Here is a 26,885-nt window from a genome sequence, read left to right on the forward strand (position 1 = left end):
GTGCTTTTCTGTACTGTGACAAGTCTCAGTGTGAAAACCAAAGCCCCTCCCCTTGAAATAAGACCACTAAAGACATTTTGTGCAGACATTCAGAGAATTGCAGTGAAGTGTTACAGTCTGAAGACAGTGGGTTGGCTTATGTTGCAAGAGGGTTAGGGGAGGTTCTTCCAAGTACTAGGATAGACTGGGATCTCCACCCCTTGCTGCAGTTATAAAGGCATTAACATCAAAGGAAGGAGATAGGGAGGAGTTGAAAGCCCAGCTCCTTTCCTCTGGAGCACTGGGTGAGGAATGGTGCAGAGCTGTTAAACTAACAGGCAATGAATTGTTTCTTGGAAAGAGAACTTACCTGTTTCTTCTGCTTCACAGTGAGAAAAATGTGGCTGAAGTTTCTTTTGGCTATTCTTCTCCAGCATGTAACAGCTGCAAAGGAACCTGAGCCGTAAGAACTATCATGTTGTTGCTATTAATATTTGTGAAATGGTTTTAAAGACAGTGTTAATGAGTGTTATTAATTTTGCTGTAAGTAGTAAATACTGCCAGGGCTCATCTTTTATATCTGGAGAGTAAAGTGGAATGTGGATGGCAAGTGAATAATTCTCATTTGATAAGATCAGACATTCTGCCAACTGCAGAATTGCCATAGTAGTTGATGTGTGTTCGGAAAAGGCAATAGCAGTAATAACAGCAGTGTGCTTTGCTAAAAGTAGGTGGGTCCAGGACTCAGACAAAGGAGAAAAGGGCAAGAGCTGGGGGCACTAGCAGAGCTGTGGGAGGAATCCAGAACTGGGCTTGTTGGGAGCTGCAGGGTGGGAGTGAGGGGCACTGGTAGTGTGTCCTATATTTAATCTTAACTAATTGGTGGGTACTGAATAAAAACAATGCTTTGTTTTATCCTGTTGAGGCTGTTTTTTCTTTCTCTATGAATGTGGTCACTTGGATGTTTGGATCTCATAGGCAGTATGTCCTGATGGTGCCTGCTGTCCTCCAAAATGACTCTCCAGGTCAGGTTTGCCTTCAGTTCCTTAACCTCAACGAGACAATATCCGTCAGAGCAATCCTAGAATACAGAGCTGTTAATAGCACTATTTTTGAGAAAACCATGACAGCAAGCAGTGGTCTACAATGCTTCAATTTCAAGGTAAATTAATTTTATGTCCCAATAGAAAAGAAATATAAAGATGGAAAAGAAGATTAGAACAGAGAGCACAGGACAGGAACAAGCAGGGAAGAAAGTAAGACTAGTTGAAGGAAAAAGGAAGTGTAGGAAAGTAACATAGTAACAGACAAGGAGGCCTTTTTAATTGACATAAGAAATAAGAAAAGGTCTAGAAAAGGTAATGAAGTTGGTAGAAGTGAGATGGTGTTTCTTTGTAGGAGCCCAGTTCACAGTTATTGATGTGCAACAGGTTCTGGAGCAAATTACTCCAAGACTAACGACCTCCCTTTGTTTTAATTTTTCCTCAGATTCCTCCTGTCCATTCTTCACCACTGGCTTTCATTTTCTTCTCTGCTAAGGGCACCACGGTCAGTCTAGAAGAGCAGCGGTCAGTGATGATCTGGAACACAGACAGCATTGTCTTCGTGCAGACAGACAAACCCATCTACAAACCAGGACAGAGAGGTTCATATCCACTTTGTCTGTAACATAGGCCTTAGGAAGTAGTTTCTTCAGATATAATTTCTCTGCCTTGTGTTAGGCCTTAGGAAGTAGTTTCTTCAGATATAATTTCTCTGCCTTGTGTTTTTCAGGCTGAGCTACAGTCTAGGCAGTTTCTTCAGAGTTTACATTACAACTATTTAGTGTGGAGATCTTCAAAATATCAGGAGACTGTCATCCTATGGTCTCTACTGGGGTTTTTTGTCCCTTCCTCCCGCCTGGAAGAAACTTTCACTGGTGCTGTTTCATAACTGCTGGCAGGTCAGAATAGCAGGAAGAAGTGAATAGATTACTACCTGGCATAAAACAATGCTTCCATTTGCTGGTGGTCAGCATCAAACATAGTCTAAAGACCAAAATTGAAATTCGTTATTTTGAAATTAATTATAAGTTGTTAAAGACAAAATCAAGCTATTTATTTTCTGGATTCTGATGGGTTTGGACTTTAGATATTCATCTTGTTGTATTGCTGCTCTTATACTACTTGGTTATCCAAACTTCTCACCTGGCCACTTAGTAGAACTCTATGTTGGCAACGAACCATTTATCTCCATCTGTTCCTGAATTTATTTCCAGGCTCCAAGGCTTCTAGTACACAGTGAGAACACTGTAGGAAACACTACAAGAAAACTTCTTTCCAGAGACTTGTCAAATATTACAGCCATTAGATGAGATTAGCTGTATTTTAATTAAGGATGAGTTCTATCTACATAGATACATAGTTAGAAGGAAAGCTTAGCAGTTGGAATTTGGTGTCACCAAGGTGTCCAGCGTGGTCTTCTTATTGATCAAATGGCTTGGTGTTGGGATGGAGGAAGCAGTAGTCTAAATTAACTTATGAAAAAGTAATGATTCACACAGACATTTTCAAAACATATTTTTATGTTTTTCCTTCTGCATTAATTCATTGTTCTTCTTTCAAGTGTTCTTTTGTAAAACAACAACCACACACACAAAATAAAGGCAGTTTGGCAAAAGTCTGTACAAGACGATAACAAACTGAACTACAAGGAATGACACTGCATTAGATAAAACTGACAGTTCACCTAGTTCCAGTAATATCTGGAATTTTCATGTGTTTGAGGCAATAAATCCTACTTTAGAGATGGGGAAATGAAGAGGAGCAGATCTGCCTACATCATGCAGATGACTACTGAAGGAGTTACAGCCACTGAAAGGGTTATGTCTGTCACTTGAGATTGCCTGACCTGCACAGCAGTTCTTACTTGTTCAGTCATCCCCTTTCTCTGAGTTTAAGTAAACTTTCATGAAAGAGTGCAAGAACTCAATGCTGAAGAAGAGTCCCTTCCTCAGAGTCTGTGGAGGTTTCTTCTGCCTTCAGATGCATTTTATTATGTGCATCCTGTGCAAGTGGGACTGTTAAAAGATCCTGTGAAACTGGGAGTATTAAAGAATGCAAAACATCATGCTCAGCCAAAAAAAACTGTGGTTGCTGCTAACACCCTGTTCCTTGCCTTTCCAGTGAGGTTTCGTGTTGTTGCCCTGGATTTCAATTTTAAACCTGTTCAGGAGACGGTGAGTAACCAGTAATATTCCTCTGTATTTAAAATTGCTAGGAGACAGTTTCTTCTCAAATTTTCAATAAAGGATTGATGTGGATAAAATGAGATATTGCAGACACTAAATGCCAAAGAATTAATGTGATTTTCTAAGCATATGCTATAATCCACCCTCACATTAGAGTCACAGGGAAGAGGACAAGTGTGTAGCAGTTTGAAGTCCTGACAAATTACCCTCTGCTCACTGAGAAAGGGCTCAAAAAGCCCCTCTGCTCTGTTGATGCAGACATTATTTTAGCTCTGACCAGAAAGCCCACGGTTCAGTCTCCTGCTTTTACTGTTCAGCAATTGTTCTCTGAAAGAATCAGTAAGTCATCCACCTGGCACTTTGCCCATTTTAGAAATGGGGGAAATGAAAAAAAAAAAAAAAGAATTGTTTATCTCCTCAGAGACAATGTTTTCATTGCTAGCAATCTGTCTTCATGCTCACAACACACAAGCCAAGAGATGGAAGGGTCTTTACTGGCCTCCTCTCATGTGGTTGTAATGCAGAAGAGACAACACTTTTTTACAAAAGAGTTGGTGCTAATAAGAAGTCCAAGTCATGTTTTACATGCACCTCTGTAACTCTCCACTCACTCAGATGTCCTGGACTTGCACTAAAACTAGTACGTTTAGAAACAGTTTCAACATTCTCATTTCATCTTTCCCCTTTATGTAAGCTTCCAAATGAAATAAATCTGCTATTAAAATTGTTAAAATAAGAGATTGAGATCTCTGATTAATGGTGTTATACAGATTATAGGTTATATAATCCTATATAACCTATAATCCTGAGAAAAAAATAATTTGTACTTGATCAACCACCTAATCTCTTCTTCCACTTTGTTGTTTCCTCTTTCAGTATCTTTTGATAGCAATTGAGGTAAGAATTTTCTGTCTTTGTACTACATTACAAATATAACTAATAATAAAATCTAAGGCACATGTGCTTACATCAGTTTGTATGTGTCTACAAACAGACAAATCTTGGTCCTGAGTTCACCGCCAAAAAATTAAGAGAAACTCCACAAAATCTAAGGATGCTGTTAGAGCCAGACTGACACAGAAAGCTATGTTAGTACTTCCGTGACATTTCCCAGTGATTTTTACAACAGCAATTGCAGTCCATGTCTAGATGCCATTCTTACAAATTTTCATGTTATACCATGAACTCAGGTGACTTTATTTTCTTTGCAGTGAAACATATATATTTTGGGGTCTTCCATGTGTTTTTCTTCAAGTTTGTGCTTTAGAGAGTTGAGAAAATAGTGTGAATGCATTTTCTTTAGTGTAACTAGCCATAACATACATTGAGAGGCAAATGCTACCCTAGTGAATGCAGAAGAAATGCTTTCTTCCTTCTCCTGGCAGCTGCAAAAAGATGTTGGGGTAGCTAAAGGTCAAGATTTGTGTGGGATAAACTTAGCTGAAGGAGAAGAACAAAAGAGATTTTCTTTCTCTTCCCTCTTGACACAAATCTAGTGCAACATTTATTAAAGTGCAGGAAAGAGTAGTATTGTACAACTTTCCCTGATAATTGAGACTAATAAGTAAACTGGCAGAGGATGCCTAAATCTGGGAGCAATAGATGACAACCTTCCTACATTAATAGTAACATAAATAATCAGAGTATGAAGGCATAATTTATCTAAATGCACATGCATTAAGAGCTTCTCCCATGAGTTAAAGTAACTTGTCCTGTTCTCTTCTGTGTTTCTGGTTTTGTGTGCTGGTAGCAAAAGACTTTCAAGACAAACAAGCTGTGAGTCTGTATGCTTTTCTTATTCAGGATCCAAGGCGTAACAGGATCTTTCAGTGGCAAAATGTGACATCAGAGATGAATATTATCCAGAAAGAATTCCCACTAACTGAAGAACCTATCCTGGGGAACTACAAAATTATTGTAACAAAGAAGTCAGGAGATAGAACAAACCACTCATTCCTTGTGGAGGAGTATGGTAAATGCCACCCATTGTTTTTACTCAGTGTAGAAAATATTATTAAAGATGAGCCCATGTCAATCAAGCTTTTTGACTGGTAAAACTTCAAAGAGCTTCCTGGCAAATGCAGCTTCAATTAGTTGTCATTAAGAACTGTAGAGATAAAAAAAGAAAGAAAACAGTAAAAAGAAAAAAAAAGGAGAGAGAGAGAAAGAAAGACAGAAATTACTCATTTTGCACATATTCAGGCAACAAAATAATCTGCACAAGAAATCAGCAAGTGGATTGCGAATTTCATTGAGACAAACTACACTTTTGCCAGACATGACCATGAGCTTTCTTGGCTTTTCAAGGCATCTAGAAATCACAGGATTCACATCTTAAGTCCTGTCTTTTCTTCAAAGTTTTGTAGAAATACTTTAGTAAACCTTTGCAGATTGGGCCAGTTCTTTATTAATCTTGGCATGTCTATTCTGTACTTCATACTGATGATACATCCTCATTTTTGCTTCATCTCAGGAGAGTCTGCAAGTTTACCATGTGCCAGCGTTCATGTTTTTTCTTTCCATTATTTGTCCTAGTGTTGCCAAAATTTGATGTCATAGTCACTGCACCAGAAAGCCTTACAGTCCTGGATTTGGAGTTCACAGTGAAAGTCTGTGGTTTGTGAGTACCAGATGCAGAGTTGTTAGGATATATGCTGAAGAGAAAGGACTGGGAAAAGAGATAGGGCTTATGGGGCTTAGAGAAATAAAATATGTAGAGCCTCAGAAGAGTTTGATCAGAGCTGACTTGGTGATTGGAGCTTTTGTTTACTTCGTTGTTGATCTCGTTTTATTGTATGAGTATTCTGTTCCAGAGTTTGGTGGGTTGGATAAATCTTTTGAGAAATTCCCTGGTGAAGTAGGATGTGTCCATTACCCATAACCCACTTTAGAGGGAGACCTTCATAAGGCAGAGCACCATTAAATTCTAGTAGGGATGTTAAGGTTGCTGCTAACTCCCCCTTCAAGCTTGGTCCTTAGGACCTTGCTACCCTAACAACAAGATCTTGCAATTTAGAATCCAGAGCTGAAACCCTAATTCCCTTGCAGATGCGAGGAGCTTTGTTTTTATTTCAGTGAGTCTAGAACTCCAGTCTAGGCTGAAAAGTGGAGACAATAGTTATAATTTGGTCAGTAGCCATGTCTGTTCATCTTGTTTATAGAGGTATTTACTTTTACACTTAAGGTGTGTTTTTTTTGTTCATGGGTTTAGGCATGAAAAAGAACTAATTTTTATTTCTGAGTTGTATTTGCTGTTTTGTAATAGCAGGAGAGCTAGGAAAATGCCTGTGAAACTATTCCATGCTCTGGCTTCTCAGCTCACTGCTTGTCCCTGTCTATTCCTGCATATTAAATTAAAGTCTGTTTTTCAAGCACCAGTTCATGAACCTATTTACTTTTTCCCTAGGTACACCTATGGCCAGCCTGTTGAAGGGAAAGTCCAGCTCAGTGTGTGCAGGGATTTTGATTCATATGGGAGGTGCAAGAAAAGCCCAGTTTGTCAATCATTTACCAAAAATGTATGATACTTAATTCTTCTTTTTCTTCATCCTTGTCCTATTTCCTGTGGTTTTACTTCTTTTCCTTTGCTCATCACACCTTTCTTTCTCTTTTTGATGCTTCACCTCACTCTACTCATCTATTTGCTTGTATTACTATCTAGGAGCTCGGGGCAACTTATTTCTCTTCTTCGTTTCCTGCAGTAGCACTGACATATTCCCTCTTCATGACTCAGTTTCCCATCTGAAAAGTGTAGACAGTAATGTCTCCATCAGTCCTCTATAAATCTTGTTAAAAGTAGCAGGAAAAGATTTCACTCACTAAAGAAGGGTCCTGTGTATTGCCAACATCCTTTGAAAGCTATGATCCTTGATAACAGGATTTGTTTTCTTCCCTTTCCAGCTGGGGATAGACGGTTGCCTCTCCCATGTTTTCAGCTCCAACATCTTTGAGCTAAATCGCACTGGTTACATGAGGAATCTTGACGTGAAAGCCATTGTCATAGAGAAAGGAACAGGTAAACCCTTCTAGAAAGAGAAACAGCAACAGGAGTGTGGTCAAGGAGAGTAGGAGATATTCAGCCTCTGCTTGCGGAGTACAGGAATGCCTTCCTGAGGAAGGTCCCTTTTTACAAGCACAGTGACCATCTCCAGGCAAACAGTAACTAACCCTCATGTAGCTCTGTGCAAGGCAAAGTATATCTTCTCTTGACTCTGGACGTGTCTTACAGGCCTGCAACTTACAGCTACTCAGTTTATTTCTGTAACTCGGGTGGTGAGCAGCATACAGTTTGAGAACATGGATCGGCACTACAGAAGAGGAATTCCTTACTTTGGACAGGCAAGCAAGAGCACAGAAAGCTTGTACTGAAGATAATTGACAGTCAATCACATAACAGCAGTGATAGGAACATCTAGGGGAATGTTTGGGGTAGCGGTGTTCTGCCCAAGCTTTTTTATTGCATACAGTGCCCTATTGGTAATTCTGAATACTGTAGACTATTAATTGATTCTGAGTTTGATTCTGCCAGAAATACTTTTAATCAAAACAATTCATTAAATAGTGTTTTCTTAACTTACATTTTAAACTTGCTATAAATCACTGCTTCCCCCTTCAGAACTGAACATCACATTTCAGCCAAAGATGAATAAAAACACTAGTACATGAGGGAAGAAAGAGAGAAATGAATTTAAGACATACAGACACAAAAATAACAGCAATTTCTGTCTCAAAAATCTTTTTCATGATTTTATGTTTTCTGAAAAATCCCACATAAACTTGTCAGTGGTTTAAAGAGTAGGGATAAATCTTTCTCCTTTGGTTCAGCTTTTGAAAGTGAGGAAAGGATATGGGCACATCTTAACCAGTAGCACTGAAGGGAGAGAAGAAATTGTCTTTCTAGGGGGTTGGGTTTTCTCCCTCTGGAAGATCTCTATGTAATTTTCTCACTTGGTCCCCACTCCCACTCTATTCTTTTTCCCCCAATTAAAAAAAAAAGAAAAAAATAAAAATGAACACTCATTTCCAGCAATATAGAATTTACCTAATGGTGCCTGTTAGTTTCCTATTTGTTTGTTTAGCACAAAAACAGCAGACACGGTGTAGACAAAATCAGAAAAGTGTTCAAAACAAAGACCTGGAAACAGGCCTCAAGGCACTGAAAGTATCAGCAGCAGACTCTCATGACTAAAAAAAAGAAAAATGGACGAGAGGAAAGGAAGTATATTTTTAACTGTAAGTGTGTACTCAGAAGGTACCAACCAGGAAAGAGACGAGAAATGAGAAGTTCTTGCTCTGCAAAAGGACATTATCAATGATGTGGCAGATGCTGAGGAAGCTCCTGCTCCAAACCTCATAAGATAGCTGAGATAGCTGGCAGAAAGTGATGAAAGACATTTCAGTTTTCAGGTATTGCTTTGAAGAAAGACAAAAAAGCAATTCTGCTGTTCAGAGAGCAAAGGAGTATAAAACATTAGTATCTACATACAGAAAGATAATATACTGAACATGTTTCACTTTCTTTTCTACAGATCAAGCTGGTAGACAAAGACAACTCTCCTATTTCCAATGAGGTTATTCAGCTATTTGTCAATAACAAAAACACAGACAACTTCACCACTGATGATAATGGTGTTGCAGAGTTTAGCATTGACACATCTGAAATGTTTGATCCTGAGATCAGTCTGAAAGTGAGTACAAAATAAGGCTGAATAGAGACACTGAGAAAGATGACTGCTCTCAAATTGAACCCAAAAAAGATGGTTGAGGTCTGAATTCTGGTAATAAAATGTGGGTTTTATCCAGTTAATTTCATGTTTGAGAGCTCTCAAAAATTACCATAAAAAGAGTGAGAAAAACACACAAGGGCCTTGCTGTAAGGCTAGTGATATATGTTTGTTTTCCTTTTCTTCCCCACTCCCTCTCCTGATCAGGCAATTTATAAAACCAGTGACCACTGCCACTATGAAGGCTGGATAGAGCCTTACTACCCAGAAGTGACTCTTTCCATCCAGCGCTTCTACTCTTGGACTAACAGTTTTGTGAGGATTGCACCTTTATGGAAAGATCTTGGCTGTGGGCAGAAGAGGATGATCACTGTGCACTATATCTTAAACACAGAAGTATATGAGAGCATCAACACTGTGAACTTTTACTATGTGGTGAGTATAGGGTTGTGGCATAGTTTGCTGAAAAGGCTTGACCATGCAGCTGTCTGGTAATTCATTCATAGGATTTATAGCAGTAAGTGCTCTTCCAGCTTTTGGATTATCATCCAGGACAATGGTCAACATCCCAATGACAGAAACAGCACTGAGGTGGTTTGGAAAATCTACTCACTCAGAAAAAATTATCTGCATTTCTGACCATGTTACTCTATTTCATAGTAAGGAACCCCTTTCATAACGTCTCAGGCCAGGGTTCTTGTCCCTTTCCTCCTAGAAACTCTTTATAGTATTCTCTGCCTCCCTCTTCCCTTCCTTTTCCTTCTGCTTCCTAAGCAGGGAGAGGGGTTTCAGCAATAACAGCTGCAGTGGCTGCACTCAACATGCCCTAAGGTTTATGTTTAAGCATTTGAGATCTTCTCAATGTAGATTGTCCTGTACAATGAACTTGATTGCTTCTTTCTCCCTCCAACTCCTACGAACCCATAAATGTCTTGATCTTCTCTGCACAGGGCATGGCAAAAGGCAAGATTGTCCTTACAGGGGAAATTAAAGTTAATATCAAAGTTGGTAAGTTAAGTTGCCAATTCATATTTTTACATTAAAAAAAAAAGCCAAACAATCAAAAGTTGGTTGAACCAAGGCAATATGTTCTGGCTGTATACAGCAGCCATTGGGAAGGCCAACTCCCTCCATCCATCCCTATGTGCGTGATACTAGCACTAAGATCTCTATAAAGTCAGGTTTAGTCCAGCAATGACTTAATTTGATATTAATCAAATAGTGTCCTCTAAAGATCTCAAAGGACAATGCAGGGAATACAGAGTGTCTGACATAGGGCCACATGTTCAAATCTACAATAAATATGTGATCATCTGGAACTAAACCCTGGCATGTCACCTCCTGGCAAAATTTTAAGTTTGTCGTTAAAATTCAGATTGTTCCACTGGCTGGTACAGTTACACGTCTGTTGAGGATGGCTACTACTACAGCAGATCTTTGATATTCCTTCCTTATCAGTGCCTTTCTTTTTTCTAACAGGCCAAAATGGCACTTTCACCATCCCACTTGTGGTCAATGAGAAAATGGCTCCAACCCTTCGGTTGCTGGTATATACCTTACACCCTGCCAAGGAGCTGGTGGCAGACAGTGTTCGATTTCCAGTAGAGAAGTGTTTCAAAAACAAGGTGAGAGGCACTAACACATAGCAAGTCTTACCTGCTGTCAGATAAATACAAATTCTTTGTATATACATTCACAACAGATTTATAGTTTTATGTCTTGTTTCAATCCACTTCTCTCAATATTACTCCTTTCATTATTCTTTTTTCTCTTTGGCCTTATATCTTCCCTCTACCACTATTTCTGGCCTTATTGTCAAAACATTAAAACTTTTCAGAAAACCCACGTGAATCCCAGATGTTTCTTGCCTCTCTGAAACTCTACTAGTGCTCCATTTAGTTTAGATTGTCTCATCTTCAGAAAAGTGAACACATTTTAGCCTTATCCTACTTCACTATTCAATCTAATATTTTTACACCTTTTTGTTAAAAATGCAATTTGAGTTTACCGGAACTAAACATACACAGAAAAGAAACCAAGAATAGCAGTCTGGGGGTTCAGTTTTTCTTCCACTTTTTTTTTTACTGGTACATTTTCATTTATCACTTTGAAAACAGATTTTACTGTTATGATTTTTCTAATCTTCAGTTCCTAAAAGCTAAAAAGCATGAAACTTTATGAGAAAACAAACCAAGTGAGATTAAAGAATATGTTTCTAGGTATCTGTTTCTAGTTATCTCTCCTATTTTTTCCCTCTTATCTAACACAAATGTGAAATAGATTTTGCTCTGAATAGATTCAAAACAGGATCTGTTTTAAATATCTGCTAAGGAGGGCCATGCACCTAGTAAAAATATTATGTGCTCACTGTAGTGCTTATTACATGTGGTCAAGTCATAATAAGATTTGATTTGATAATGACAGCAAAAGAATCTCACTTTATTTTTAATCACTTGTGGTAGGCTTCATTTAAACTCTCACAGGAAATTAAGTACGCTTACTGTCTATGTGCTTCGTCCCCATTATAACAGAGGCCTGGTGAACAGCTGCAGTGGAAACCAGACACCCTTCTCCAGGCAAATCTTTGTGCTTTGACAGAAAAGCCTTCTACACTCCTTGCCCTCCGTTCACACGCACAGTCACAGCAGCCCCAGGCAACATGGATTAGCCATACCAACGTCTGTTTGATAAATTTCAGGTCCACTTGCAGTTCTCTGAAAAGCAGATGCACCCATCTTCTAATATCAGTTTGGTCATTGAAGCTGCTGCCAACTCCTTCTGTGCTGTGAGGGCAGTGGATCAGAGTGTGCTGCTTCTGAAACCTGAGACAGAGCTGTCTGCGGAAATGGTAAGCTGCCCAAACGCATTGTCTCCTTCCACTGTTTCTTCCCCTTTCATTACAGTGTCTCTCCACTTGAGACCATTAGAAAATGTTAGACTTCTATTACTTTTTGCATGTGCTGGTCATAAACTATCTATAGTAGGCAAGTTGGAAGTCCTCTTTCATGTAGAATATAAAGCTGTGACTGGTCTCTGGTGGCATGTCCTTCTGGCATATCTGCCACTCCTCCCAGTTTTCTGTCATCAGCACACTTGCTGAGGGAACACTCTGCCCCAATATCCAGAACATCAATGAAGATGTGCAGCAAGATTGGACGCAGCAAGGACCCCTGAGGTGCAGCAAGGACCCCTGAGGTGCATCACTACTGACCTCCAACTAGACTTCATGCCACTGATCACTGCACTCTAGATCCAGCCATTCAGCCAGTTCTCAATCCAGGAAACAACATGGTTTCAAATAGGCTGACATCTCCACTCTGGAAATTTGCAGCATATGATGGTGTAGTTAGAATTAATCTTTACACAATAGGTTTTGTGTTTCCTTATCCCTCACAGATATACAGTCTGCATCCCCTGCAAGACTTTCAAGGATACGTCTTCAATGGGTTCAATCTAGAAGAAGACCGCCAAGACCCTTGTGTCTCATCTGACCACATCTTTCACAAAGGCTTGTATTACACACCAGTAATGTCTGGATTAGGCCCAGATGTGTATGAGTTTCTCAGGGTAAATGTCCTGTACATTACTTACACCTGTTGAAGTGAGTTTCTGATTATTAAATAGCTCTGCAAATTACACTGTTAGTAAAAGTCATACATGACAAACCATCCTCATGGACCTCTATTCTCAATTGACTTTGGTGCTTACTGTGACTTTCCCGCATGGACAAAGCTAAAACAAGTCTCTGCATAGGCGGCTCTGAGCACCTTTGTGGTAGAAAGACAGTAATGGGAAAGAAGGAAGAATGGGACAAACCTCAGCTATGATACGGTTATGGACAACACCAAAATGTATTTTTTACAGGATATGGGCATGAAACTTTTTACCAACTCAAAGGTTCGACAGCCAGTTATATGTACTAGTGAGACTGTAAGACGTCAACCATATACAGGATTCACAGCTCATGCACATCATGTCAAATTATCAGGTAATACAAAGGAAAGAGACTTTATCTTTCTCCTTAAAGAAGTGGCATTCATGGGACATGAACATGTACCTTACTCATTAATCACATTGGTATTGATATTGAATATTGGCCTGGCACAGAATGAGATATCTTAGGATAATGGTTCCAATGCCCAAAAAGTCCTTCATATCTACTCTTCTGATTCATGTCCAGTCTCATGATGTGAAGTGTTGACAATTAGCAGAGTGTCACACAAAATTAACACTGTTGGCACTGATTTCCTTCTGACCAGAACTAGTTTGAAAAGACTGTGCAACTGTGGACAGTAAACAGATCTAAGAGCCAAGTGACTTGAGTCCTAGTCCTAGGCCTTGTGCTCATATTTGGAGACCAAAATATTTCAAGTAATGTTTTCTTTTTCATTTGATACAAGGTTATACCTAACTCAGGGATACATCAGTGATATTAAATAGTATTTGTGTGGCATTACTTACAGTCTCAGATAGAACAAAAGAGGAAAACACTTACCATACTTCCTACTGGCCCATGTGTATTCAAACCTGTCCTTTCTGGGAGTTTTCTTTATATGAACCAGGATTTACTAACTTCTCATTGTCTCTTACCAGGTGAAGCTAGTAGGGAGGAACATGAGAAGAAACTCATCCTTGAGACAATTCGGGAATTCTTCCCTGAAACTTGGATTTGGGATATAGTTCTAATTAAGTGAGTACTGCTTCTTTCATCCCTTTGCCTTGCTTCAAGGGTTACTAAATGTGTTCCCTGATGTCCTGCAAGGTGGCAATTCTTTGCCTCTTCTTCTCACTTTGGCTTGGAAGACACAGCTTTTGCAGTCATCACCTGTCGACCTGCCCTTCTCTTTTTTTATGGTAAAAAAAAGACTTTCCCAAAGACATCTGTTCCCACAATGCATGTACCATGAGTCATATTCCCTTCCTCAGAAGAAGGACAGTTCTATTTAAAATATGGGTTTGCAGAACAAGAACCCTGAATTGTCTTTCCAAAGTCAGGGAAATGATGCACAAAACAATTTTCAAAAGGGCTTTTCTCAGAAGAGTTGAGTGATAAATTCTGGGCATTGTATTTGAGATTTCTGGAAATAGAATAAGAGTTATTTTGATTTTCAGAACTTGTTGCTTCTGCTGAGAAGTAAGGTATATGAAACATACCCTTTCTAAACTTTCCATCCCTTATCCATTCCCATCAGCTCTACTGGAAAAGCCAGCATCTCATACACCATACCGGACACCATTACCAAATGGAAGGCCAGTGCTTTCTGTGTGGAAGAGTTGATTGGATTTGGGATGTCTCTGCCTGCCACTCTGACAGCCTTCCAGCCTTTCTTTGTTGATTTGACCTTGCCATACTCTATCATCCGAGGAGAAGATTTCCTGCTCAGAGCCAATGTCTTCAACTACCTTGACCGGTGCATTAAGGTGTGTACTTCTGCCCACACTCTTACACCTTACCCCATCTCCAAAGAAGCTGCAGCAAATGATGGGTGCAGATGGTTGGATTTGTCCCGGCTCTTGATTGAGGTACTGCTCATTCTAGCTGATGATAGATTATCCTGACTGGATTTGTCCTCCTAAACTACAAAAAAGCAGAGGAAGACCTGTGTGAACTGTGACAAGCATGGGTCTCAAGATCTACAGAGAAAGCAAGCAAGTGCTCTGCTGAGTATCATTCACTGTCCACAGCCATGCAAGCCATAAGTGGTTTAAGTGGGATCTTTTCCCAAGGAATCGGATGTGCATACAATATTTAACACCTCAATAGAGAATGTAATAAGAAGCAAAAGGAAAAACTATTCAGGTTACATGTGATGGATAACCAACATCATCAGCCCAGGCCTTAAATCTGCTTTACACTGTTAAGACTGTACATAAACAGATAGTATCTCATCCCTCTCTAACAATAAAGCACCATATGCATAAGGTACAAAATCTTCATCCCATAACACTATTCTTTCTGTTCTCAGATTAATGTTTTACTGTCAGATTCCCCTGATTTTCGAGCCAAACTCCTCTCCACAGATGATGAGGGATGTTTATGTGCCAAAAAAAGGAAGACCTATGTCTGGAATATTTTTCCCAAAGAAATTGGTAAGTGTTTTGAATCTACTTGGCGTTCTGTTCTGAGGTTGCTACTAATCAATTTATATCTCCCTTGAATAAACTTAATCCTTGTCCAGCCCAGAGAACTTGGTCTACCACTGGTCTTTCCAGTTATCTGGTCTAGAGAGCTTCTCTGCAATGGCAGTGTTTATCATTCCCATTTTTAAAGATCAGTTCTCTTCCCATATGTCTCACCTACAGTGACTGACCATTCATTATGTTGCACTACTTAATATTATTCATCAGATGAAATTTCTTGCTTTAGTCATTATTCTGCATGTAGAGGTTTACTTTTTTTCCTTTTCTGCTACTATTTAAGGTAATGTAGTATTCAGCATTACTGCAGAAACCAAGGATGATGAATCTTGTGGAGACAAAGCACATAGAAACATCAGTATTGACTACAGGGACACCCAGATCAGAACACTGTTGGTTGAGGTACTGCTGACAGCTCTTACTGTTTGTCCTGTACTCCTTTTCATGAGGAAACTAAAGTGCAGCAGAAGTACCAAAAGTTTTTCAGGCTCCCTAAAGTACTTCTGGTATGGCTCCACATTCATCTGGCTGGGACAGGGTCTGGCTGTTCAATCTAAGACCAAGTCTCCTCCCATCTGTTGTCCTCTTCCACGAGGTGGTTGCAAGTGCATGTCTCCATGTAGAGGAGAAATTGGAAATGAGTGACTCCCTCTGACGGTAACTCCCTTTTAGTAGCAGCCACATCAAATATGGACTTGTAAACTCTTGCTTCAATTCACCTGCCTTATGATGTAGGATGATGGGAAAGAGGGTGGTTTTTCTGTGACTGCATTTCTTCTGCATGCTTTGTTCTCATCTGCTGCATGTTTCTCTTCTTTCCATCTCCATGCAGCCTGAAGGCATCAGAAGGGAAAAGACTCAAAACTCCCTAATCTGTACAGAAGGTAAGAGTCTTAGATAAGGTTGTTTTGAGAGGAACAGAAAGAAAGGTTGGAGTTTGCACTCCTTTCTGCAGTGCTTGTTGATGTTGTCCCTCTCTTCTTCGCCAGAGTTGTCCAAATGACAGCTAGTGTGAGTGTTATAGTTCAATTCCCTGCTACAAAATTCCTGCGTGATCTGGTGTGCATCACTGAGGCAGCATCTGGGCCTCATTCAGATGTGCTCAGATGCTGAAGGAAGGCTGCTATGAAGCTGCCAAAGGGAAATGACCTTTCTATACAAAATATGTTCTGTGTTTCAATCACTCGTGTTGACAGCTGTCCTCTATTCTGAGGATACCTGAAGCTTACAGCTTTCCACCTCCAGTGGGACTGGGAGAGTGAGTGTAATATTCCCTTTCACACTATCATAGTGTTGGCAGCAGTTTCCAAAATTTCCTGGATGGCCTAAAAGAGGCAGAAAAACAGTTCTCACCCTCACCAACCAGCTCCCTCCACTGTCTGAGGAAACTCCCAGGGTTCACAGATACTACAACCTGTGAGCACCAACCTCACCCTGTTCTACTGTTTCTATTGAGCAAATGTACCATTTGATCTATTTTTCACAATTTCAGTTTTCTGTCCCTCCTTTTCTCTTCATGTTATTGGTGACAGATGTGAGTTTATTGTTGTCTCTTGTGGGTTTTGTACTGCGCAATTTGCACCAGGGGCATTTCACTGCTATAATGTTCCTCTAAAATGACCACAATGCACTCAATATTTTTCTCCACAGACGATGTGGTTATTCAAGATATAGTTCTAGATCTACCTACAAATGTTTTGGAAGGATCAGCCAGAGCATCCTTTTCTGTTGCTGGTAAATATATAAATATAAAATATAAAAATTATAAAATGAAACCTCTTTCAGGATTCAAAATTTGAGTTTCCATTCCTTGTGTGGGAAACTTTTAAGAAAAGAGACTGTCTCATCTTGTTCAGCAATGCTCTGCATCAGTGAGATGAAGTTTAAATATCAGTTACATCACTCTTCACTATTTTGTTTAGATTTACTGCATTTTAATGTAGCAGCACAGTTCTGAGTTATGACCTTAGCCAGATTCATGCCAGTATGACTTTTTTTCCATATACTCATCTGCAAATCAGACATACCAGTAGAGTCTTTTCAGGACCTGGACCTGGTTACATTACTCACCAGGCATAAAATCATTGCTTTGTAATGTTGGTGATTTTAGCTTATTCCAGAAATCCCTTGCTGGGTCTGTGCTACCTTTCCCAAAACTAACAGCTTAGAGGTGGTCTGTGATACATCTGCATAACCAAAGACTCTCTTCAGCATTAGTTGTTCATTCTGTGTAACATCTATGGCTGCTCCCTTCTGTTCTCTGGAAACAGAAGTTTCCTGAAAGCTCTTTTCATTTCCAATGAGAAGTATCTGCTTGAAGTGGTACTAAAATAAGTAGTGTTCCTGGTATGGGCAATTTAGACTAGGTAAGGAGAGGCAGAGAAGGGATTCTTTTTAGACTGAAAAGCAGAACTGAACAAATCACTCAACACTAAGAACTTCATTCTTGTTGGGAAGGCTTGCAACCCCATCTAGGTTTTTATGACTCTGCCTGTGGAAAGGAAATTACTGTTATTTCAGTGGCCATGAGTTGTGCTAATCCTGCCCTCACATCTCCTCTTCTCCAGGTGACATCATGGGCACTGCCATGCAGAACCTGCACCAGCTCCTCCAGATGCCATTTGGCTGTGGGGAGCAGAACATGGTCCTATTTGCACCCAACATCTACATCCTGGACTATCTGAACAAGACAGGGCAGCTGAGTGAGAAGGTCAGATCCAAGGCCATTGGATACTTAGTGAGCGGTGAGAGCTTTGTGGTTCCCTTACAGTGTATCCTGAAATTCCTATTGAGGCCCAGTGAGCAGAAGCAGCACCAGGGCTATCCCAGATGGCACCACTGTTGTAGCATATCTCAGCAACACAAGGGTTTGCCCTGATCAAGACCTTTTTAATTTTTGGCTTATCTTCTTTGATCATTCTTTTTTGCTGACATGCAGCTGCCATGTTTGCTTTTAAGTTTTGTCTTTCAGTTCCCTTCTACTTTTCCACTCAGGCACAGAATATATCCTAATACTGTTCATTTAATTGGAGCACAGACCTGATAGAGTTCTGCTTATTCTGTGACTCAGTGTTTCTGCAGGACAAAATGCTCCATACTTCCATCTATAAGATCCATCAGGCTCCCCTTCTGTTTGGTAGATATACAGTGTCTTTGCACTCTTTCCCACTGTGGTTTCAGATAAATATATTAGCAAAAAAAAAGGGTTTGTTTTTTACACCTGAGTACACTTCCATTTCCATGTTCTTACAGGCTACCAGAAGCAGCTGTCATACAAACATCCTGATGGGTCCTACAGCATCTTTGGCACCAGAGATAAAGAAGGGAACACTTGGTGAGTGACTGGGAACAAAAATGGCTCAGAGATGAATTTGCATTCAATTCACATGGTGCAGGTAAGAGGCAGCCTCACTAGCTAAATCAGATGTACAGAGCTGTCTCGGACTGGGAGTCAGTAAGGACTAAGGAAAATGTCTATCCACCCCCTGCCAGGCAGGGTTCACAAAGAGAAGTTGACCCCTGAACAACCAGCTGACTTTCTCATTTGCTGTCCTGCCATCTCCCATGAAACTCGTTGCACTGCAGTGCTCTGTAGACAGGCTCAGCCTCACAGTGGGCTGGACATCCTTCCCATGTCCCATCTGGCTACTACTCCTTTAACTGCTCTCTCAGGGAGGAGTAAAAAAAGCCAAAGCAAGCCACCCAACATGCTGGCTGTAACTCTTCATGATTATGAACTGCATGAATGAGAGGGCTGATATTTTCTGTTTCTACTTGCAGTGCTCATCTCCTGGCTTCCTTTCCCTTGCAGGCTCACTGCCTTCGTGTACAGATCATTTGCACAAGCAAGTCACTTCATTTATATTGATGACAATGTCCAGTCTCAAACCCTGATGTGGCTGGCAAGCAAACAGAAGCCAGATGGCTGCTTCCGAAGTGTTGGGACACTCTTCAACAATGCCTTGAAGGTAGCAAAGAATTACTTTGTCAAATTTACACTTTTTCACTAAGAATATGCGCTCCTATTACCACCAAATACTGTATTTGATTCCTAATGCCTGCGCCCTTCTAAGGGCTAATGCTCCACATCTTAAAATGACTATTTTCAGCTCAGTCAGCTTTTCACACACTGTATTTTACATCTTATGAGCACCTGAGAGAGAGGTTGGAAGACTGTAAGCTTGAAGGAGTGATGTTTTTGATTTGACAGCAATGTACTTCTCTTGATTCATGAGCCATTAAAGAGCTATACAAATGCTCTCCTTTCTTTTGGATTGTCTTCAGAACTGGCCACACTCTCACAGCTGGGATATGGCAATTCACAGTTAAAGACTTCTCACTGATTATTCCCTTCTCCATGTCCTTTTCAGGGAGGAGTAGATGATGAATTGTCACTTTCTGCCTACACCACTATTGCCATGCTAGAAGGGGGGCACTCCATCTTGGTAAGAAGACCTTCAGCTGCTGGTATCCAGCTGGATTTGGTCCGCAGTTTCTGACTTGGCTCCAGTGTCTGCTACAATTGTTTAGGTAGTAAAGAGGCAGAAAGAGGGAGAGAGCACCAAGAGTACATAACAGTGCTCTGTATCTGCACTGGTTATTGTGATAGATAAGGGCCCAAACTCTACACCTCTTGAACCACTAGTGTTCAAATAGAAATTATATAAACCTCAGTGGTATTTAGATCTCTTATTTAAGAGCCCCAAAAGCTTCCATGACATCTTTTAGTTTCCAATAAAATATCGTGACAGGTAGTAACCCACAAGACAGGTAGCAACCCACACAACAGGTAGCAATCCACACACTATAGTTTAGCCTCAAACATGAGCCAGTCAAGAAAGTAAGTTATTCCAGGTAAATCTGTAAAATGGAACTATAAGCTGTGTTGGAAAAACAAAGGTCCATCTAGCAAAAGCTTATCTGTCCTTTTCAAAATGTTGCCAGTACAAATGAGATGACGCAGCAGATGTTAGACTTCAGTATATGAATTAGCCTCCAATTTGTCATATCCTTTCTGAAGACCTGCTTGATTGGTGCATTAGTGAGGACACAGGATCAAACTCTGTGTTTTTTACTGGGTGTAAACCTAGTACAATCTCAGAAACCAATTTAAAGTTACGTCAGAGTCACTGAGGATAGAAACTCCTAGCTTAGATTTGTTCGAAAAAACCAAACTCTTGAGTACAGAAGTGCAAAGTGAATTATTATCATGGAGGTAAGCAGAAGGAATTAACCATGAAAGAAATAGAATAGTCTTCTCTTTATAGACCAACCTCTTCAAGAACATGATTGAAAGCTACTTGATTTCTCTGATGTTTCCTGTTAAATCCCTTCTGAGAGACTTCTGTATTCTTTCTCCTGAAGTAATTATACAAAGTGAAGTCCCATTCTCATTGCTGTGATAGTGACAGGACAAAGAACAGTTATAAAGAAAAAAAATTTTGACCAGGTGAAAACTACTGTCCTGAATTAGACCCATCTGCTTTTTGTTTTTAAGGATCCTGTAATCCGAAATGCCCTTTTTTGTCTGGAGACTGCATCTGAAAAGGGTATCAGTGATGTTTACACTCAGGCACTCATGGCCTATGCTTTCTGCTTAGCTGGCAAGGCAGAAAAATGTCAATCATTCCTTGAAGAGTTACAGAAATCTGCAAAAGAAGTTGGTGAGTTTCAGTCATTCTGGGAATTAGGGAAGTGGAAGAATGGCACAGATCTTAATGATGGTCTAACCTTGACAATATTGAGTATATGGGCACATGAACCAAACTCCACAATAAACTATGGAGTTAATCTACAGTACATCCATTTGTCTGTAGAGAGTACCTTTGAGGAAGAGACCCGGAAGCAGCAAGCATAGAGCAGTGAGACCTGTAGTCAATTTTAGTTGCTTCTCGGCCTCTGTTTGCTTATTCAGATGGTTCATGGCACTGGGAACAGGAAGAAAGATCTCCATCAGAAGAATCTCCCTCCTTCCTTGACCACGCCCCATCAGCTGAAGTTGAGATCACCTCTTACGTGTTGTTGGCATTGCTGTACAAACTCAACCGGAATAAAGAGGACCTCACAAAGGCCTCAGGGATTGTGCAGTGGATCATCAGGCAGCAGAATCCCTATGGAGGTTTCTCTTCTACACAGGTGCCAAAACTACCTTCCACGCTCTCTCCAGCCAGTCCTAGGAACTGGGGGCTGTTTCAGGGTTCCAGGGAGGCTTTGATTACCTACTCTTATTTCTCTTTTCCACCTGCCATGTAAAACACACAGAAACCAAACCTTTTTCTTAGAGAGACCAAAATACTGCCCCCACCCCCCCGCTCTTAACTACAGAACAGTTAAAGCCATGAAAGAGTAATTTGACTAGCAACAAATACAGATATTTGCATCAGGGATGGGCCTAGAAAACACCAAGTGCCAACTGTTACATGGCCAAGAAGTTCTGTGCAGTTCCTCAGAAAACACAGATTTCACAACTACGAAAAACTCTGAAAGTGTGCTCTAGTGCTCAAATTTTATGTTCTGAGACCTTTGTATTAGGAGAGAGATTTCTTCCACCCTAAAACATGCATGACAGAGTGAAATGGATATTCTTGTATGGGAACCATGGAATTTTACACAAAATCAGGTTTTCTTTAGCCGGGATGAAGTGAGTGTGATTAATATTGGAATTATGACTTTGGTCTCCTCTGCACTGGTCATGCTGTGTATATAATTGTCTTTCATTATTTTATTTTTCTTCAGGACACAGTCATTGCCCTTCAAGCCCTTGCTACTTATGGCAAGGCCACCTACAACTCTGCTACACAAAATGGAGTCAAGATCACTTCCAAAGAGTCTTTTGAGAAGGTATTTATTGTCAACAATGAGAACAGGCTCCTGTTGCAACAGACTTCCCTTCCTGAGGTTCCTGGGAAATACAGCCTAACAATGAATGGCAGTGGATGCGTATTTATGCAAGTAAATGTCTGTTCTACTCTTCATTGTGTCTCACTTTCTGTATGATACATAACCACAGCTTGGATGACTTATAAATGACTTCTCTTTATTTCTACTAATTACTTGATTTTCCTAAACCATTTAAACACTCTTTTCCCTATCCCATGTTTTGACTCCTATGGACTCCTATGGCATGGAAAAGAAGTCCTTTCTAATTAGCATCTGGTTCCTTCCTGGGAGGTGACTTTGGGTACAAGCATCTTGATTGCTAAAGAGCAGAAATCTGTTGTGTTCATTATGGATGTGAGCAGGGATCTTCCATGTAAAACAAGTGCAACATTGTCAGAAACGTTCTCTAAGTCTGACACTTGTTTATTGGAATACAAATTCAAATCCTTGGCATGCTTTAACAAAGGGGTCTTTCCTCTTCCAGACGACACTGAGATACAACATTCGCCTTCCAGATGGGGCCTTTGGATTTCTGCTTTCAGTACAGACATCAAATGCTTCCTGCCCACTGGGTCGACCAGCAAAATTTGATATTTTCCTCAGAAGCAGGTAGTGTGCCATCAACAAACCAGCTGCACAGATGAAAAGACATGTGGAAAACATTGCTGTGTGTTTTCAGTTCTGTTTATGAAGTCAAGAACCTTGTGCTGATCAATATGTTGATGATACCAGCCTGTGAGACACATTATCCCAAAAGACCTTGTGACAGTAACTGCTGGTGGTAGCACATAATTGGCCTGTTCACACGGGGGATCTCACCAGTGTCTCCCACTTGATCCAGTCAGCAAGTGCATGGAATTCATGCCAGCATCTTCATGCTGTATGAAGCCAGGAGCTGAGGTTTGCTTCCCCAGGTACAATCTACACTGACAGGGACTCTGTTGTTTCAGTTACACAGGGAAGCGCAGCAGTTCCAACATGCTCATTATTGATGTGAAGATGCTCTCTGGCTTTGTTCCTGTTAAGTCTTCCCTGGATAAGGTAAACTATAGGAACAAATTAAATTACTCCCTGCAGGGACAGAGGAGAAGACTGGCCATGACAAAAACAGGCATGGTTAAGAATCATTAGGCCAGAAAATGTGCTAGGTGTTCGCGTGGCTGCACTGTTCATTACTGGGCGCAGGGAATTCTCTACAGGGAACTTCAAACACACAGACCTCCCCACATTAAGAACTAGGAAGAGTTTCAGCTCAAGACTGATCAGCTGGCAGCTGTAACTGGAAGCTGGCACTGCCCAGGTAGGGAAAGGGTGGGAAACCTGTCAGACCCTTAGAAATATATCACACCAGAGTCAGGCAGTATTCCCCAAATGAATTGCAGTGACTTGCACATTTGGGAAGTGCTCATACCCACAATTAAGTCAAGTGGTAGGTTTTTCTCCATCCTTTCCATTTATTCAGCAATATTTGGACTCTAAAAATCAGCTGCCAGCCCTTGATACTTGGCTAGGAGAAGAATGAATCCCACAGCCAGGCAGTGATAAGGGCTGAGGTAGCACTTGTTTTTTAATGTTTTATAAATATATTTAGCTCTGTTTTCTTGTTTTAAAGCTCATTGACAGTAATACAGTGATGCAAGTGGAAAACAAGAAAAACCACGTTCTTCTTTATCTGCAAAATGTGAGTTGTGATAACCATCTTTTTGACTACCACAAAAGATGGAAACACCAGGTAACAGATACAATTGCAGTATGGATAACCTCTATAAGGTGTATTTATCATGTTCTCTTCCTCATCAGTTTCCTCCCAGAATCACTAAACATATTACTTCTCAAATTGCATGTAACTTTCCAGCCTTCCAAACAGCTTCAAACTGACACCTGCCCTACTAGCAACTAGAAAACAAAGTTAGTCAAAAGAACCACAAAGAAATTAATCAAAATTCTTTCTCCTTTCAGACAAAAGCAGACAAACACAAGAAAAGAGATGCTCTTGTGTGTATTTCTCCTCAGTTGGGTCCTCATATAAACCTCAGTCCTTCCAACAGAACATGAAACATGGCTTTCATTCTCCTCTGGAAAGATTTCCATTATTTGTCTTGCATTACTTCACTACAAAATTTAACCTGTAGTCTAATTCCTGAATCAGAATTTACATGGTTACCATCAAAGTAAATTTGCTTACGGCTCCTTAGAACTAACAACAGAAGCCAATATCTCAGTGATGTACATTGTAAATTGATTCCCAGTTTCTTGATGACACATAATGTTCACATCTGAAATGGGTGGGATTGGAATATCAGACTTTGTTATCCTGACCCTTGTGAAATCATGGAGAATTAACTTCAATCACTCTGGACAATTTTTCCCTCTCTGGTAATAGGATATGCAGTAATTACAGAATCAGGTAATACAAGCAAGATAACAAACCTGTAACTCTTCAGTTCAGATTCACTTTGGACTCTCCAAACATGTTGTAGGTAACGTCTGTCCCATACTCTATGTGGGGCATCAGTGGGATATGGAATACACAACCAGTTACTCCCTTCATCTGCTCCAGATGGTGTTGTACAAATAAAAACTTATGTGATCTCTGTCTCTTCATTCCCAGATCTCACAGAAGAAAAAGAAAGAAATCATTTTCTCAGTTGAGCAAGACTTTATAGTGACTAACCCCAAGCCAGCTCCTGTGCAGATATATGATTACTATGAAACAGGTAGGTCTTTGATTTTAACCACTGTGAAGTTTGGGGTAGGGCAGCAGAAACACTGTGTACATTAAGGGAGACTCAGAACCAGCCCTGCTGGAACCAACACTCCTCTGAACTACATCAGTATGTGAATCTAGGGCCAGAGGAGAGACTCACTTCACTTCAGTGAGTTTGGTCTCATGCCCAAAGTGACAAGTGGGCATGACTAGACAGTTACAAAAATGCAAGTGTCACGATGAAGGGCATTTCAAGGAACTCCAGCTTAACCATGCATAAGGTATATACACCTCCACGGAAAGGCACTGGAAGTGCTCTACAGGCTAACAGGAACATTTGTTTCTTTCTTCTCTAGAAGAGTATGCTGTTTCTCAGTATACATCACCTTGCAAAGAAATTGTAGAAACGGACTAATGATTTGAAAAGGTAAGTGAAAACCAGAATAAAACCTAAGTAGGTAAGGAAGTAAAGTATAAAGTAGAAAGAGCAGAGGAACTGGCAGGGTGAGTAAATTAACTGTTCTTAAAGAAGTAAGGCTTCTCAGGGAGCAGGCAGAGACAGTAACCAGATCCTGTACCATGGCAGTGGGACTCCAAGTTGAGGCCATGTTGCTGTTCATGAGAAAAGCTTAGCTCCTAGAATGAAAGCCAAAGTGTAGAATAATGGAGAGACTGGGAAATACCTTCAAAGCTTCCTCAAGAGCATGACACTTAGCAAGGAACCATATACCTGTAGCCATCCTTGAAAGTCTCCACTCTGAAGCCTATGCTTCACAGGCACAGGCAAGGTATTTCACATGGACTTACAGAAACCTTTTCTTGGACAGTTAACACATTACCTGAGGAGAGCCTGAGGAGGCACATGGAGGCAGTGTTAAATAGTCAGAGGTAGGATACTGCCTTGCTGTAGAGCAGGTCCAGTCTGCATTCTGCTCAGCATAGCAGTTTGCTGATTGTTATCAGCTGAGCAGTTTCTGGGGGGTACAGGCACAGCTTGCTGCCAGACCTTGGCTCAGCTTTTATCTATTTTGAACAGCAGAACTGATTACCCTGTGTATTGAAGTAAAATTCTTGTATTTTGTATCCCGCAACTGTTGGTTTCTTCTCATTGAGGTTATTTTCTTTTGGATTTTCCCTTGCAGGACCATCATAATGTTGAATGAGTGGTCAAGCACCCTATTTTCTTCTGTCATGAAGTCCTGAAAAGGACCATTTCACCTTATGAATCATAGGGGGATTCTGTGATCGTTTGACCTAGTGTCTAATTCTCTGTTTCCTTCACAGCACATCTCTCCAGATTTGTAGGATAATCGTGTATACCTTTCCATCAATAAATATCCTTTTACACTGGGCATTGTCTTTTTTTCAGTGTCACAGAATACTTTAATCATAGTCCACATCTGATTGCTTACTGGGATGAAGAGAGGAATATATCTGTCCTGCCTGCAGCACTCGGCCTCCTCTCTTAGCAACAGCTGATAGCCACTGACAACTACTGCAAAATGCAGCATGTTCAGTCCCTCCCACCTGCAGAGTAGGATGCACTGCTCATTGCTGCTGAACAGCCCTTCACCTTTCCCCAGGGCATTACCTCTGCTTCTGTGGCATAAGAGTAAGGGTTTCTGTATGGACATCATGGAGTGACTCTGCATCATGCTTAGTGGAGCAGATGGTGAAGAGAGGGGCAGGTTGAAGACCAGGCCTGGTGAGTCCCTGATCCCACATCCTGAATCTCACCCTGCCATGGCCTTCTATCCACAAGTCTGGCCAGAATTTGTCCAGAAGAGAACATGATGGATCATGACACCACTTCCCAGCCACCAGCCTACCCATTTTCCTGCACCCCTTGTCAATCCCTTACTTTGTTATACTTGAAGTCAGGGCAGTTTCTGCAAACACAAAACACTACTGGGCTGCAGCGCGCCAGAGCTGCTGGATGGAGGGGAACAGCATCACCCAGGCACTACCGGCGCAGAGGGTACGAGGGGGCAGGGAGGAACGGCAGCAGACGAGGTAGCAGAGCAGCACTGAGAAAAGAAACACGGATGATGCTTCTCTTATAGGGGGCAACCCCGGCACTGGCAGCGCTCGCCCACCCGCGCCGGGCTCCCATGGCCGCAGCTCCCCCCTCACCCGCCAGGCGGCGCCCTCGCTCCGCGCCGCCCGGGAGTGGGGAGGGATGGACCAGGCACGGATCCAGCGGGGGAAAAGGGACGGACCGAGCATAGAT

The 26,885-nt window shown here is 40.9% G+C and overlaps 1 protein-coding gene across 1 annotated transcript; it reads left to right on the top strand.

Moving 5' to 3' along the window:
• Nucleotides 1–320: 320 nt before the first annotated feature.
• Nucleotides 321–25,865, top strand: LOC139672765 (ovostatin-like). The gene is made up of 36 exons (XM_071557288.1): nucleotides 321–442; nucleotides 958–1,141; nucleotides 1,468–1,624; nucleotides 3,144–3,196; nucleotides 4,085–4,105; nucleotides 5,012–5,180; nucleotides 5,744–5,828; nucleotides 6,615–6,726; nucleotides 7,109–7,223; nucleotides 7,437–7,546; nucleotides 8,737–8,895; nucleotides 9,139–9,366; nucleotides 9,882–9,939; nucleotides 10,411–10,556; nucleotides 11,630–11,779; nucleotides 12,328–12,498; nucleotides 12,796–12,919; nucleotides 13,525–13,621; nucleotides 14,124–14,352; nucleotides 14,898–15,021; nucleotides 15,353–15,471; nucleotides 15,902–15,953; nucleotides 16,720–16,803; nucleotides 17,637–17,813; nucleotides 18,322–18,403; nucleotides 18,881–19,037; nucleotides 19,440–19,514; nucleotides 20,567–20,732; nucleotides 20,984–21,204; nucleotides 21,805–22,020; nucleotides 22,433–22,557; nucleotides 22,899–22,989; nucleotides 23,561–23,629; nucleotides 24,560–24,665; nucleotides 25,012–25,082; nucleotides 25,798–25,865. Exons 1-35 carry the CDS (start codon nucleotides 321–323, stop codon nucleotides 25,068–25,070), a joined length of 4,413 nt encoding a protein of 1,470 aa, XP_071413389.1. The 3' UTR covers nucleotides 25,071–25,082; nucleotides 25,798–25,865.
• Nucleotides 25,866–26,885: the final 1,020 nt, after the last annotated feature.

Source organism: Pithys albifrons, chromosome 1, assembly GCF_047495875.1.
Source record: "Pithys albifrons albifrons isolate INPA30051 chromosome 1, PitAlb_v1, whole genome shotgun sequence".
Taxonomy (NCBI): Eukaryota; Metazoa; Chordata; class Aves; order Passeriformes; family Thamnophilidae; genus Pithys; species Pithys albifrons.

Excerpts from the sequence above, each read along its gene's own strand:
- LOC139672765 (XM_071557288.1), top strand. The coding sequence starts at position 321 with ATGAATTGTTTCTTGGAAAGAGAACTTACCTGTTTCTTCTGCTTCACA. Across the intron at positions 3,197-4,084 it reads TTAAACCTGTTCAGGAGACG|TATCTTTTGATAGCAATTGA; the intron begins GTGAGTAACCAG and ends TTCCTCTTTCAG. Across the intron at positions 12,920-13,524 it reads ACATCATGTCAAATTATCAG|GTGAAGCTAGTAGGGAGGAA; the intron begins GTAATACAAAGG and ends GTCTCTTACCAG.